At 41.9% G+C, this 15,947-nt stretch overlaps 2 protein-coding genes across 4 annotated transcripts in view; both read right to left on the bottom strand.

Moving 5' to 3' along the window:
• ell (elongation factor RNA polymerase II) overlaps positions 1-5,310 on the bottom strand; it is a 32,993-nt gene extending 27,683 nt beyond the window's left edge. Inside the window, exon 1 of the mRNA XM_047343128.1 lies at positions 5,130-5,310. Within this exon, the coding sequence (XP_047199084.1) occupies positions 5,130-5,264 (135 nt within the window). The 5' untranslated portion in view covers positions 5,265-5,310. The remainder of the gene's footprint in view (positions 1-5,129) is intronic.
• A 1,366-nt stretch (positions 5,311-6,676) lies between these two features.
• Positions 6,677-15,453, bottom strand: fkbp8 (FKBP prolyl isomerase 8). 3 transcript variants are annotated; one of them, XM_047343130.1, is made up of 9 exons: positions 15,294-15,453; positions 14,519-14,807; positions 13,662-13,831; positions 13,441-13,529; positions 11,849-12,069; positions 11,399-11,571; positions 11,240-11,317; positions 8,883-9,023; positions 6,677-8,147 (listed from the first exon to the last, which is right to left on the bottom strand). In XM_047343130.1, the coding sequence occupies exons 2-9, from the start codon at positions 14,775-14,777 to the stop codon at positions 8,061-8,063; spliced, it is 1,218 nt and encodes a 405-aa protein (XP_047199086.1). In that variant the 5' UTR covers positions 14,778-14,807; positions 15,294-15,453; the 3' UTR covers positions 6,677-8,060. The 3 variants fall into 3 exon arrangements, with proteins under 3 accessions (XP_047199086.1, XP_047199085.1, XP_047199087.1); XM_047343129.1 differs by having other exon boundaries at positions 14,519-14,787; positions 15,294-15,450; XM_047343131.1 differs by lacking the exon at positions 15,294-15,453 and adding an exon at positions 14,999-15,259 and having other exon boundaries at positions 14,519-14,787.
• Between the last annotated feature and the right edge of the window lie 494 nt (positions 15,454-15,947).

Below are 15,947 nucleotides of genomic sequence, written 5' to 3'. Positions count from 1 at the left end.
AAATTGATGAAGCAGCCATTCAGCCATCATGTCTGGGCTTTGATTCATAGTCAATATTCAGTGATATTTTTTAACTGATGAATGCTCAGGTATAAAAACAGCTATATGTACAAGCTCCAGTAAATACTGTACACTTGTACCTGATTTCAGGGATAATATTGCTCAATACTGGTCAACTAGCACGGGCACAAAAAGTATGTTTGTAGACCAAAGATCAAACCATGACCTATGCTTTGACCGATTTCTTGAAAAAGAAACTGCAGGTCAAGGAGTCTGCTCCGCGTGCAGTGACACAAGCTTGACACGGTCACATGTGTCAACGCTGCCACAGGACGGAGGAACACTATGACATTTGGAGTCATATTTGGCCTTAGTGGTTATGGTCATCCCTTGCAGCGTCCTGTGACCTGCTGAAACTGGGGAGTCAGCATTCCTTAAATAACCATCGCACTGGCACAGCCTGACCAGCTTCAAGCAACATAATCCCCGCCCAGTCTCCATTACTTCCCATACCATTCCCATACGGGCAGAGGCAGGGGGTAGCCAGGAGCCAGGCACTGTAAGCTGACCTCCTTAATGAACCCTATAGCCTGCCACCGCAAGTATTTGACTAAGTATTGATCCATATCTACATGTAAACCTCTGGCATTCAACTTAAACTCTCAAATTAAAACCTGGATGCTTTCAAATAAGATTTTCAAGAGGGTGTCAATGTTTCATCCATAAACACAGATAAATGTCAGTAATCAAATATATACTACCCGCCGAACTGATAACACACCAAAGTCAGATGTACACCCGTCTACAAACCCTTTAGCCGAAGAGTACTCTCAAGTTCTGCCTGTATCATTGATTACAAACCCAAAACACTTGATGGCGCTAAGGTGCACAGTTTATGTCCCTACCATCCGCTGGTGGCCACTAACACCTGCTAACATCTACTGGTAGTTGGTAACCTAAATTGTGCAGAAGACCTTCAAACGTACAAGGGATATTTAACATCTTGTCCTATATTCTCAATGCCATTTGAAACAAAAACTACCAAATCAGATGTATTCAATGTAACAAAGACATTAACGCTTGTTCCGACTTCCAGGTAAGAAAACTCTCTTAGGTCATTCTTAAACCACACAATTTAAATATTTCACACTTTCAGCAGCTGTAAAATGACAGATCTCGACAGGCGTGACATGTTTATTGTTTCCTTGTTTTGTTGGCCCTGGCATTATGTAACATATAACTACACTAGCAAGAATTAGCCATTGGTTTACTTCAAGAGCTTGTTATTAAAAATAACTGGATTAAAACCGGCATCATTAAATGCATCCCAATGTTCATTGACACTGATCATTTCTTCCAGAGCTTTAAATGTTAATGTGAAACATAATTAACAGCTCACAAAGAGATGATGCATGTCCTAAAGAATTTATGCAGGTTATAACAACAATTACAACCACTACCTCACCACAAGACAAAAGATGTGACATGGGCTAACTAAAAGTTTTAACAATCACATGGGACTACTTGTATTTTCAGAACAAATGACAGGTCCAATTCTGTGTCGCAACAACAGACATCCAGAGACAAAATTATAAACTTATATCTGCACTCCCCATAACCTTCAGCTTGATGACGTTAAAGTAGCTTTACTTATTTCCTTGCTTATGTCACAGCCTGTTAAAAAAAAAAGACAAAAAACATGAGTCTCTGGGCTGATAGTCCCACTGCAGTAGCTCCAGTTCACTTTGTCCTCAGACGACCAACGGAGGAACCGGCTGACAGTCACGTCTCATACAGGAAGCTCAACTATTGCTAGTGGCTGACTGCTGTTCCACTACAGGAACACAGTAAGAATGACTCAGTTATAATAAGATTCTTGGAACTAGTTAACATGGCAGAAACAGATTTGCAGCTGAGCCAACATTTGTCATTCGGTCATGTTACATTGGAACAAGTCTGTGAACATTTTGTTCCTTACTCTCCAAAGTATCATAGTAGTGACTTCACAATAAGTCTGTTGACAAATAGAGCCTAACAGTTCTTGCTGTGTACATATTTTGTGAGCTTGAGTCCACAATTGATCAAAGCTGCTGTGCTACATCACACTGGCCTGGAACAGCGTCGATGAACGGAAGTGGTCAAGGGGAACGACCATATTTGTCCAAGCAAAACTGGGGTCATAAACATGAAGCCTGATTACTTCTGTGACCACACCACAACTTTTTCTTCGGAAGGCTTGTGTCATTCTGTAGCTCTCTTCCGCTTCCTTTATCGAGTTCCCAGCTCACCCCTACATTTGGGTGCCAGCCAGTGTTTGAGTTATGAGGAAGCCTCAGCTTCTCTAGAAGTTACCAGAGCCAGAATGAAAACAATATATGCTCAAGTTTGGGGTGGTGGGGTGTCTGTGTTAATAATTGAGCCCTTAATTTGATTGATAAATTACATCCCAACCACTAAATTAGATCATCAACTTAGTTGCTTATCCAAGTTGGTCTGAACTTGGAAAATGGCAGAACGTCACACATAACTTGAACCTCTCTGGTGAAGCAGTTTGGCATTTAGTTTAGAAGAGGGAAGATTTTTCAGATATAGCATGAGCAAATGACAAAACTGTCACAAAAGCTCAAAGCTTGTACAGATCTCACACCGACAAGCAACAGATAGCCACTTTTTGAGTGAAAGCACAACAATAATATCTTTTGTCAATCTATTTTTGCACAAATGTGCTCCATGTCACTGGTGTTTTTCATTTAACCATTGTGTCAATTTTAACCTTTAACTTTAGACGGCTCTGAGCACTCGTGAGTGGGGCTGACTAAGGAGACTCCCGAGTGTGTGCTCCCATAATGTAATGTATACGCACATGCAATTAATTTAGACACGTGGCACACCTCCACATGCTAACTGGGTCAGGTGGGTGGTATGATGTCTGCTCATCATCTGTCAGTGTGTGAAGCTAATGTGACTGGGTCACAACGAAAGCTGTTAACTGTTGTGATCATGGTGTTTATGCCTGTGTGTTCCTGGTGTGTGTCTGATAAAAAAATATAACCTGTATTGTTATTATATCAAAAAAACAGCACCATGAGATTTGATAACAGATCTCCCAAAGTTTTAACCACAGTAACACCCCCTCGCCACAAAAGGGACAAAATGTGATTCTAACAGTTGTGCCAGCTAAGGTCGATCTACTGCTCTTAACACACGTAAAAACAAGCACTTGCCTCTATTCCATCCTGATTCATCCATTTGATAACCCAACATCTAAGATCTTATCAAATAGTGAGTAAGGGCTTTAACCTGAATAAAGAGGGGAAATGATGCAGAGTGCAAAACAACTAGACCAGGTAGCGAGCCTGCATCTCTTTAATACAAACGTTCTTAAAAAGGTGCATCTTGATCCTTTAGCATGATCTCACAACTTGCCTCTTTGGTCCTACGTGTATGAGCCGACAAGCAACATTTCTTGTCGTTAATGCAGTAATCATTACATTAGCATATGTTGAAAATGAGATTTCATAAGGATGTGCATTTAATGCTCCTTTGTGGAAAGAAAACAATGGTGCTACGGGTGGGGCAGCGATCTACCCCTCAAGGAAAGCCCAAGTGCCAATATTTAACTCTGTACAGGCCGAGATGCTTGAGCTGTTTGCGTGTGTTGTCCTGCCTCCTCGTGAAAAGAAGACCCTGCGCTGAATTACAATGAATCTAAATGATAACACATTGGTATAAACCCTTCTGTTGCTATATGATTTTAAAATGTTTTGCCAAAATTGTTGTAGAGAACCTATCCTGAATTATAAACAATGCTAGTTGGATGTAGCAGCACAAACCTCTTGGGTTGTATGCTCTGTGTTTTAGTAAAAAAAATAAATAATAACAATCACCTTTTTCTTTTTATAAATTAAACATGTGCAACAATTCAGCATGACGCCATAATGTGCCATCGCCAAAATGTCAGATCGCTCTACATCTCTAAAGGACAAAGGCCCTTTGTAAATGTAAAAAACATTCAGTTATTTGCCAACTAACTGTAGCTAGAATGACAAAAGCTTAACGAGTCGAGGGGTCGCCCAATATTGACAATTTCGGCCCGTGTGACGTAGCTCCACAGTTACCTATCACACTTTTATTGTTCAGGTTTATTGGTTGCAGTTGGGCTGTGCACAGCCACTGGAGCTGGGGGATAAGGCCCTTTCCTCCTGCACGGCTTGCCAGGTTTTCCCTGTCAAATATTTATAGAAGCTGAAATGTTAGATGGCCATCACCAGACCTACAGCTCTCTACACAACAAGCCAGGCCAACGCCACCAGGAGCAGCAACAGCCCAGAGATCAGAGCTGGACATGTAGTGAGTTAATTAGTTGGATCTCCAGATAAATAAGTTTGGAGCAGTTGTAAAGCTGTGAGGTGAACGTGAGCCTCCAGTGGCAGTGAGGGGGTTGGGAGACAGGATTCGGATGAATAATACTGGGTACTTTTCCAAATTATTCACCACGTTGTCATCAGGCTTTGCTTGAATTAAAGACTGGACCGTAGACATGTACCTTTAGTGAGGTGGTGGGTATGGCTCAGGCATTTAAAGTTACCCTCTATGTGAGGCTACGTTAGCTAGCAAGGTCTGCCTGCTTTTTTGACAGCTTTAAACTTTCTGGAAACATCCGTCCTCCCAACACAAGTTACTCCATGTTTCCTGTTGGAATTATCACGGACGTTCACACGAGTCAAGTGAGGAGTTAGAACTGTTGTAACAACGAAAACAAACGCAGCAACACAGTGAAATAACGAGTGGAGCTCGGGCTCTTGTTAAATGACCGAGTCGGTGCGGAGCGAGCGAGTCTGGGTGTAGCTCCGTGAAACAGCCGCCTAACATCCAACAAGTCACCCGGCCAGATCCAGTAGCTGGCGGATCCAGTAGACGGTCCACCACGCCATCGCTACCCCAGCCTCCAGCAGCCTGCTGCGGGCTGTGTGCGGCGGCGTGACGGCAGCCGCATCGGGCAGGGAGGCAGCCTGAGAGCCGGGGGGGGGGACTGACTGACCTCGCTCTGCCTGTCACCGAGTCCTCCGCCCGGACAGACCTGTACACGCAGAACCGGGACGCCGCGGTGCCGGGGACAGCCCGCTTACCTTGCCGCTCTGGTAGCCCTCGAAGGCCTTCAGCGCGCTGTCAGTGAGTTTAACGTGGAAGACGGAGACATTGCTGCCGTTGCTCACTCTTCCACAGGACAGTCCGTAGCACTGCTCCTCCTTCAGCGCCGCCATCTTGCTGCCGTTCCCACCACGCGCACGGACGCGCTCTGTTGTAAACCGAGAAGTCCCGTCGCTCCTCAATGAATATTCATTAGGAAGCAGCCCAGCGCCAATGATGTGGCCCCGCACACACACACACACACACACGCGCGCACACACACAAACACACACACACACACACACACGCGCGCGTTAGACACACTTTTAAAATCAATACTTAGAGAATATACTCTCTATATCAACACAGTCAAATGGTTTATTTCAGCGCGACAGGTCATCGACTTTTTTTTGAAAATAATTTTACTTCACATTTTAGACAACACGTGAGTCAATGTGTTTCTGGTGCCATTATATCCCCATCGTGTTCTGTGAAGATTGTGCTGTAGTTATTAGTGGAGGACACAACATACGCGTCTCGAGTCATTTGGAAACATAACGTTGCTCATCAGTAATGCGGAGGAAGGAGGAAACAGGTCATCTCGTTACGTCAGCGATACGTCAATGTCTGGAAAAAAACCCACAGTTCGGGAACATCCATCAACCTCGGGAATGTCCGAGTGTAAGCAAATACAACTGTGTAACTGTAAACACTGATCAGCCGAGACATGTCAAGGACTGGTTTTATCTTCATGTCTTCAAAAACAAATATGAATATGCAGGGATTATAATAGAGAATGTGTGTGACTCATACAGACATTACCACTGGGTGCCGATATAGATTAAAGCTCCTTGTAGGGCAATACAACTATATCAATAATTATCACAATGTAGTTTTCATCAATAGCAGTATAACAAAAGTCAAATAACTATCTGCGCATATTTTATATTCCAAAACAATTGGGACAAATTACAACTTTGATTGCACATTTAGAAAACAGTCTTGTACATAGTATTTCTAATTTGATCTGATTTATACTGGCTTCTGTTTGTATACAGATTTGTCCATGTGTCAATTTTCAATTTCCTCTACAGAGGATCAAATAAGTTATATATTATACCAATATAGTGCTTATGCATTTTGCAAAGGTGTGAAGAGGTGTAATAATAATTGATCAACCTCATATTTGTACAATGTTTTGCTGTTTGTTGAGTGTTTGTTATTCTCTGCTAATAAAGAAATTATAAAGTATCATAGTAGTGACTTCACAATAAGTCTGTTGACAAATAGAGCCTAACAGTTCTTGCTGCGTACATATTTTGTGAGCTTGAGTCCACAATTGATCAAAGCTGCTGTGCTACGTCACACTGGCCTGGAACAGCGTCGACGAACGTAAGTGGTCAAGGGGAACGACCATATTTGTCCAAGCAAAGCTGGGGTCATAAACATGAAGTCGGATTACTTCTGTGACCACACCACAACTTTTTCTTCGTTAGGCTTGTGTAGAAATCACAAATTATAAAATGACACAAAAAGAAAACCACAGTTTGAGAACAGAAACATTTTTTTATTGAGATAAATATAAAATTAACAAATGCAGGGAATGCAAGGGATTTTATCATGATCACTTAGTTTTATGCAACATTTGGCTCTGTAGAACTGACTGTACACTGAAGAAGCCACAGCTTTGGTTGAAATCACATTTACTAAATGTATGAAAGCAAATAGCAAAAACAGTCTAATAAATAAACAATCAAAGGATTATAATTTAAGGAAAAAAAACGCACAGGCAGAAGAATGTAAGAGCATAAAGAGGGAAAAAAAACAAACACCCAACATGGAACTTGAGGGGTCATCCTTCAGCATTTGGTCTTACTCAGCAACAATTTAATATGGAATTGGATAATAAAAATAAACTATCCTTCAGTATCAATAACAGTCATGATACAGATAAACTTCACATACCATTTTCTGCCTGGGTTTTAAAGGTTAAAGCTGCAAACATGAAATGACTCATTTCGGAATGCTGAACATTCAGTACAGTATATCTCCACTAGCTGACACTTTAAAGTACTTATACATGAGGGACTGAGAGTATAAAAGCATTGGATTCTAATCAGATAGGTGTTGATGACTCAGTTCCATGGAGCTCTATCAGGCCACTTAACGCTTTGAGTGGTCATCAAGACTAGAAAAACGCCATATAAATACAGACCATTTACCATTTAGCTGTGTTGAGGTCAAGTCTAACAACACACTCCAGAGCCAAAATACCCACCACGCAAACTCAACAAAGACCGAAAACTTAAAGTAAGGTAGTGTATTCTTGTTGACAGTTGTAAAGGTGTCTCTGTTTCTCTTGTCACTGTATGAATAGTCTTTTAAGAGATGTGACAAACAAGCAAAGTATCTTCCAGTGTGTGAACCTCAAACAGACCATCTTCATTACACCAAATTGACATAAAACTTTGTACCACAATTAAAACAACTTGAAATGTGTTCCCCCTTGAATGTTAAGTGTTAACTGCACTATCTGATGCTTTAAAACTATAGCATAACTTTACTGGGAAAATATTGTATAAATAGCTTCTATGTGGAATCTACAGTAAACTATATTTCAATTTCCAACATCAACTACCAAAGACAACAACAATGGCAGCAACAGAAAAAAAAAAAACAGTGTCTGGCAATGTGACTGATATGCATGAACATCCGTACGATTGGAAAGAACATTTCCCATATGCAAACATTGATGTTTAATTATTCATCACGTTAAACTTCTCAAACATAGCAGAGAAACGAGTGACAGTGAAGAGGTGACTGACCCGACTGGCTTTTCCACCCACTTTGAGCAAAGCTAAGAAGGAACTGCCAGATGTGCTTCTGTGGTTCTCACATTGCAGGGGTCAGACGTTCACTACAGGCTTGGTTCAATTTCTAGCAGCTATGACAACGGATAGCGCTACACCCCCGATGGCTACCGCAGTGGCACCAAATAGCCATTTCCAGCTGAGACCCTAGTGAAATAAAGGACAGAAAGAATAGAGAGTGCATATTAAGTACTTCGAATAATGAAATATTGAACCATGACACAGTGAAAAGTGCAAGTAAGTGCTGGCTGTCAGCCGGATAATCAGCCAACTACTTTCCTATTGTTTTAAGTTGCATCACTGCCACTTTTTATTAGCTTTAACCGAATGAGGGATTTCCGTCATCAGACGTCCAGATCTTATATTTTCAGAGAAACAAGCAGAGGAAATAGCCCCTCCTGACGTTTGAATGTTGAAGAAATGCTGATTTTATCCATTAACTGCTCTTTTCTGTGTTTCACTTTTCATTTAATTCAATCACAGGGTCTGTTTGTTTTGGAGAGGAAAATTCAGCTACCGGTAAAAACCTTCTGAATGATGAACACTGAAGGAATCCTAGATGAGCTAACGTTAGCAGCAGCATGGTAAACAGCACGCAGCCCTTTAAGACGTCCTGAGTACGCGCAAGAGAAACACTGACTTAACGAGAAACAGCGTTATTCAGTTTTTTTTCTAAAATATAATAAAACTGAAATTACTTATTTAACAATAGAGAACACCCCCCAAAAGACCACACACACAAACACAGCTACCATTTTCACCACAAAGTGTAATTTGAGGATTACATCCCTAGTATCATGTGATGATGGCCACAGATTCAAACGCTACATTTTTTCCCACACTTTAAAATGTTTTTTCTCAAGGAATGACTGAGTGTCTCACCCATGAAGACTTGGCCCGGTGTTTCTGTGTGCCACTGTTGCTACTAGTGGGGTTACCCAGCATCTTCTTATACATGGCCTGCTCCGCTCCTCTCTGCTCGGAGTTCTTCTTCACCAGCTTGGAGAGCTCTGCGTGGATTGTCTAGACAGGAGAGACAAATGATGAGTAATACTTCCAATACACAAATACCCACTCCCCCCCGAACAACCCAAACACCCCAACATGAAGAAAATAACATCCTGCAACTGTAAAACCACCAAAGACTGATTAACTTCCAAATAGAAATGTGAGAATGACAATATCCTTTCATTAGACACGCAAGGTCACCAAGTGATCAGAGCTTAAAAAAAACTATGGATGAAGCTTTGATTAAATGCCGACATCAAAACAATGTTTGTGTTTGTTGTTCTTTTGTCGTCTTACAGGAAATCACAGGTTTGCGTGACAAAAATCAAGCTGCCATTTAGCCCACGACTCCACACATTATTCCAGGATATGGGTTCGGTTACTGTTATAACAAGTTTCTCAGATCTGAGTCACTTCATTGCCCTTAAGTTTTCAAGTGACTAAGCAAAAAACTGCTTTCAGAGAAAACTAAAATATTTCTGCTTCAAAAAGACTGACGGAGCACCATTACATACAATTCACAATAATGTTGAACCAAAAGTCGTTTCATATTTGAGGGAGAGATTCGGTGACGAGTGGAGAGTCGGTGTGAAAGTCTGTACAAGTCTGTACCCTGAGGATTTGTCCGTTCCTATCTACTGCTAAGAGTAACAGATACATTTACAGCACAGCGCTCGAGCAGGGAACCCTTGGCGAGTTGGAACATACATTATGCAATCAGCTACCCACCATAATGACCAAAATGACACCACACTGACTTGTGTCCTCAGGGCTGGAATAAAGTAGGATAAACAAACATTTAAACATCCCGTCCTAACAGCCTCTGTGATGAGGCGGTCTGAGGCTGTCTATACTGGAACTGTCAACTCTGCACGCCATATCAAACAGTCAAGAAACAACAGATAAAATAAGTCTCCCATCAGAGTGGAAGATAGTGGGCGAACAGCTGACACCAATGTAAAAAGGCAGACAGCACGTCTGTCAGTGATTGGAGAAGAGAGATAGTGTGTCATCTTGTCATGCCAAGACTCCTGTGACAGATTAAGACCGCCTCTTTGATTATAAAGGGAGCGTTTTTGTATCGTCACTGAAGCACACCCACGGTTCTTGCTGTTAGAACATGCAGTTCCACTTGGAGTCTTTTAATTATTTTTAGCACTAAGAGACATGCTCATGTTAACTTTAAAACAACAAACCTGGAACCTAGAAATGTGTTGAGAAAGTTGTAAACATAGGCCTTCTTCAGACCTGGTGGTAAGCCTATCAGCTCTGAGTACCCCAGTTCACATCTGGTATTAGAATGTGTCTCAAGTGACAACGTGTGAGAAGATCACTCCTCCCCGTATTATATGCAAATACATATGTATGTTCTGTCTGTTTGTAAAGACCAAATTATGTTGTTGACAGAAAGGCCTGTTGTCAATACATGCGTGTGTGTGTGTGAATTTTACTACTGTAAAAATCTAGAAAATAAAAAGGTGGAGGTCAGTGTTGTTTTGTGGCGATGGTTACAAATAACTCAATGAATGATCAACACTGAGAGTGTATAAAAACATTCAGATCATTACTTTAATTGTAGTCGGTCAAAGGATGTCAGCTAAGTAGGTGGTCTTTGCAATCACACTATAAAAAAGAACTTTCACACATGCGTCACAGATTACTGTAAACAACAGTGTCAATATACATCCTTGTAAAGGTATGCAAAAGATTCCCAACTACACACGGGCCAACAATTCAGCTATCGAAAGAAGATGAAGTATTCAAAATCATAATAGTGCATTATATATATATTTGTACTGCGTGTGTTGGATGAAATGTGGTGGGCAAGCCATGTGCAGGTTGACAGATTGGTGTGGGACTGAAGTGGAGGATTCTGGGCATGAACGCCATGCTGCTGCAGCTTACAGCTAATCTAAGAGGCCCACGCACTCAGCTGAGTTTTGTCGAATTCTGCCAAAGAACTGCATATACCCAACTCCATAAGCAGGAGAACAGGCACAGAGGCTCAGCATTAGTTATGGCTGAGCTACAGGGCAAACCTATTTACAGCAACAACATGAAAACAGATCCTCTGAAATGATGAATCAGCACTCCACCTGACCTTGCAATACAAACTAAGTGGTGAGATATTTTACCTCACGGCACCATCTACTGGTCGTAATAATGAACTGCAACTTCTCTACAATAAGACCTGTTTTACCAAAACTTGATGGGAAGAGGCAGAAAAGTACCTTGTTGCTTGGTTCCAACTTCAGTGCCTTCCTCAAAGTTTGAATGGCTTCTGTGTATTCACCTTGCAAGGCCAATACCTTGAGGGAAAACACACGTCAATAAAACGATCTACCAGAGACTAACAGGAGAAAGAGTAAAAAAACACCAGGAACGTGTACCTTGCCCATGCGGAAAAGTGCTTTTATGTTCTCTGGCTGATGGGCCAGAGCTGAGACACAAGATTTAAGTGCTGCGTCATAGTGGTCCAGTTTCAGCTGAGAGGCAGCCATGTTGTTTAAACACTTAACTTTCACATCCATCAACTCGTCCTCCTCCTCAGGAGTAATGTCAACTGCAGCAGAAGCATCCACAACAAAATTAGATCAAAACAGGTTTTAAAAAAGGACCACAGACAAACAAGCTTGTGAGTATAAAACCAGTGTAACCAGAGTATAAAAATCTGTGCATTATTAAAATGATTGAAAATTTGTTGAATCATTAGGATTTTCCCTGCCTACCATTTCCCACTGGTGAGGTACTAAAGCAATAATCACAATGCCAAGTATTTAAAAAGACATGTACTGTAATTAACTTATCAGTGACTCATGATTCTTTGACCTGCATCTCACCTTTGGAACTAGACTCTGTTATCTGCAGGGCAATACTATACGAGTTGACAGCAAAGGCGTAGTCCCCACGCTGATAATGAACATTGCCCCTCTCTCTCTTAAGGCTGGCAAGGGCAATCTTTTCTATAGGGGGCAGCAGCTCCACGTCTGGAACATCCGTAGATTCCAGCAGTTCCACTTCTAGGGACAGCTCAGCATTGGGAGGGACCTTGGATTCAAGACTGGCAAGCCAAATAAACACAGTAGATTTCAGAGATGTCAGTGACTGGATAACACACAAGGAAGTCAAGAACAGAGCTTGTAAGTAAAGCTATGTTACTTTAGCCAAATTCAACGAAGCAAATGTTCATATTTTATTATTTAAAAGCAAACTCAATTTTGAAACTACAGCTTTTGTGTATATTAAACCCTTAAAGGGGACATCGTATGCCCATTTTACCACAAGTTGATATGGTTCCTTGGGGTATTAATGAAATGTCTGTAACATACTTTGGTCAAAATACCACAAGGATCATATAAAACAGCACCCTTTTTACCCTGTATAAAACAGCCCTCCACAGAGTGACCTGTTTTGAGTGCCTGTTCCTTTAAATGCTAATGAGCCAGCTCCCCCCCCCCCCCATGATTTTAAACAATATAAATTACATATTTTATATGATATAAATAATCAAATATGCATCCCATACTTTGTATTCCCTTCTGTTGTCCTGGAGTTTTAATTTTCCCAATCACATAATTAAATGTCCCCCTCTGCCCATCCACTACAAGCACACAAGCAGACAGAGAGGGGTGGGGGCTATGAAGACCATCATTTACCCCGAACCCCGACATTCAACGGGTACAACAACAAGCGGAGAAAGCAGAATCGCGGGCTGACCTTATATATACAGTCTATGGGGCTGACCAGCGGAGAAATGCGCGTCCCGTGTGAACAGCCAGGCGGCTGCGTGCCGGAGAACGGCGCTCGCTGCCTCACAGCCTCGCTAGCCCGGTGTAAACCCGCGAATCGAGTGGGGGCTCTGTGTGTTTGACCAGTGTTACAGTAGTGCTGAACACTGCGGAAGTCTTCCACACTGCTGGCTGTGTGGCGTTGACACAAATTCCAGCTCACACATGGGAGAGCGAGCGGTCGCGCCCGAGCAACTGCTGCAGCCTCCCAGTCCCAACGATCCAGACAAATGCCACATGTGAGTGAATCGCGGGCTGAGCAGCGCGGAGAAATGCGCGGCCCGTGTGAACAGCCAGGCGGCTGCGCGCTTGGGAACGGCGCTGCGCTGCCTCGCTAGTCGCTGCGTCCGGTGTAAACCCGGCGTAACGAGTGTGGGGGGGCGGGGGGGATGGGCCAAGGCCATGTAGGGAGACATCCAGTGTATTGTTACGACACAATACACAGGAAGCTCATTCGAGTCACTCAAGCATGACGTTTCTGACTTAGAGGAACCATAACAAAACGCGCGAGTGTTTTTTTTCCAGAGTTTTTGGGTTGGTAGACATGCCAGATACCCAAATTAACGTGTAGAAGCACTAACAAAGTGGAATTTGCATGCTATGTCCCCTTTAAGGCCAAAATTACATTAAAACACACTGCTAACCTCCCACGGGGGCCATATGCATATTTTGCATCTGTCTGGATGAGCGCCTTCTCTCCCATTTCCATGAGCTGCACAGTGAGATCCAGAGCCTGAAAAAAGAAAAAACAATATGTACTTTATGCATAACCTAGATAAAAAGGTAAAACAACTCTTACATACTTTCCTATACTATTTGCAGCTAAAAGAGAGAATAATTGAGAGAAAAATTAAGTCGTTTTTACCTGGAAAACATCACCGTCTCCCAAAGTGAAAGCTACGTCAGACTGCTCCTCTACCAGTGTCCCATCCTTCAGGGAGGTCTTCAGATTAATCTTCACATTCTGTCCTTTCTGTGGCCGACTGTTTCGCCCTTGCCCAGCCTCCAGGACTTTTTTCTTTAACTGGTCATTACCTAGGGAGAGATATTGATCAGTGAAGTTTCCCAGGTCCTCTGGTACGGGTCAGTTAGATCTTCTTAAGTGTCAGACAAGAACCTTTGGTGAGGCAGCTTTTAAGCTTTTATACTTTAAGCCTCTGGAAGAATTTCTACCTGAAGACATGACAACAACTGGAAGTGTTGAAATCCTATCTCTACAGCCTGGCTTTTGTGTAAGTATGGTTTTAACACATTATTCTATTGAATATATGTTTGAAATTTCATTACATTGTATATGACTGTTAACATCTTTTGTACATTTTTTTATCCAATTATGGGTTTTAATTTCTTCTATTTACTATAGCTTTTCATAGTTTATTTGTTTTGATAACTTAAAAAAAATGTATTTTATGGAATCTCTTTATCAACATTTTTATTTGATTTGTCCATTCTTTGGCTCATCAGTCAATTATTTGACTGACTGATTGATTGATTGATCTCAATCATAACATCTACAGCACTAGTGACTGTCCAGTGACTGTAGAACAACCATATGTCAGTAGCCTGACTCAAGTGCATCATAAAACCTTTGTTACAGATGTGGAAAATGTGTGAATCTGATCCAGCTAAAATTCCATCATCAATATTGACTTCACAACTTCTGCGACACCTTGCACAAGAGTGTATAGAGGGGCATTTTACTGAGGTGTTTTTATAACATACCTAAAACGTCCAGCCACTCGTCGACTTGGCCTGGGGGATCCGGTTCTGTGTCTTCATTTCTCTTGTCAGACACATCTGTGCTTTTCCCCTTGCCTCCTCCAGCATCTTCCAGAGGAGGGGGGTCGTCGTCAATGTCTTCCTCGTCCAACACTTCAAAGTCCTCCCCGCTGTCCAGCAACGAGGTTCGTCCGTTCTTCTTCGCTGCTGGTGAACTGTCATGGTTCTCAGGGGCGTCCATCGTCTCCTCTTTGTCAGCCATTAGCACAACTCTGAGAACCAAGGTGAGCAACTTTGAATATAGAGCAAAACCGGAAGACAACAATAACCATTAACGTTAAGTATCTCACTCCTGCTATATTATATCACTGAGCTTATTACCAAGCTAACACAGTATCTAAGTCATCCAAAAACCACACAGAGCTGAGTCGACTACAATCCTCATTGATCACAGTTTAAAACATGATTAAAACTACAACTCGCCTGCTCGGTGTTTCTGCTGCGACAGTACAATGTGATCAACAGTAAGAAACACCCAGCTAACCTCGCGCTTCCAGAAGTTTCTGTCAAGTTAAAGTGCTGCCACCTCCTCAGGCGGCTAACTGGCTGCTAACAGGCGTTAGCATTAGCTGTGTATCCAGCTAGCTAATGTTAGAGACCGCAAAGTGCGTGTTCCGTGTTTATTTGAGCAGTGAACGACTGCGCAAAGCCACGTCAGACAGAGTTAGTCAGCCGCACGCGGTAAAGCCCATCATGCGGAGAGTAAACTGAAGGTTACCTTCAAACACGAGTTGTTATGCGGAGGCTTGTTTTGGTCCCGAGCGGTCTCCCCCAACAGCTTACAGAGGTGAAGTCAGTTTGATGTTGGCGCAAACACGGGACCGTCGAGGACTGTGTATTTTAATGATACCGACGTCAAACTGACTTCGTTGGCGCGGTGTCGACCTCGTCACAATAAACTACTTCCGGTTAACCTTGAGCTCCTGTTCCTCTGTGTGACCTTTTCACCTGATGGATTCATATTGTAAACAACCACACATTCACTCCACAGTCAGGAAACGTTAGTGAAAATATGAACTCTATCCAAACAGGCTTGGTAGACAATCCTAGTTTATTTGGAAAAATTATAATATATATTATTGAGAGGTTGTATATTATACACTATTGAAACGTAAAGTATTATTATTAATATTATTGTTTTATTATTAAGTTGTAACATTGTTCTCTAGTGTAATGCAAGCATAAAATTGCTTTTATTTTTTCTCCATTAATTCATTGAAAGGTGCTATATAAATAAAGTTTGTTATTTTTATCATTAGTATTCCTCCCGGGTGAAGATTTATGATTACGAATTAATGTTTATTATTCCTAAAATAATTTAAAACCACCTACATGTAGAATAGTAGTCATACAAAGAGCCGTTGATCTCTGT

The sequence above is a fragment of the Hippoglossus stenolepis genome, chromosome 14 (genome assembly GCF_022539355.2).
Source record: "Hippoglossus stenolepis isolate QCI-W04-F060 chromosome 14, HSTE1.2, whole genome shotgun sequence".
In the NCBI taxonomy this organism is placed as follows: domain Eukaryota; kingdom Metazoa; phylum Chordata; class Actinopteri; order Pleuronectiformes; family Pleuronectidae; genus Hippoglossus; species Hippoglossus stenolepis.
Note: the sequence above shows the minus strand (reverse complement) of the source record. Positions and strands in the feature narration are given on the sequence as shown.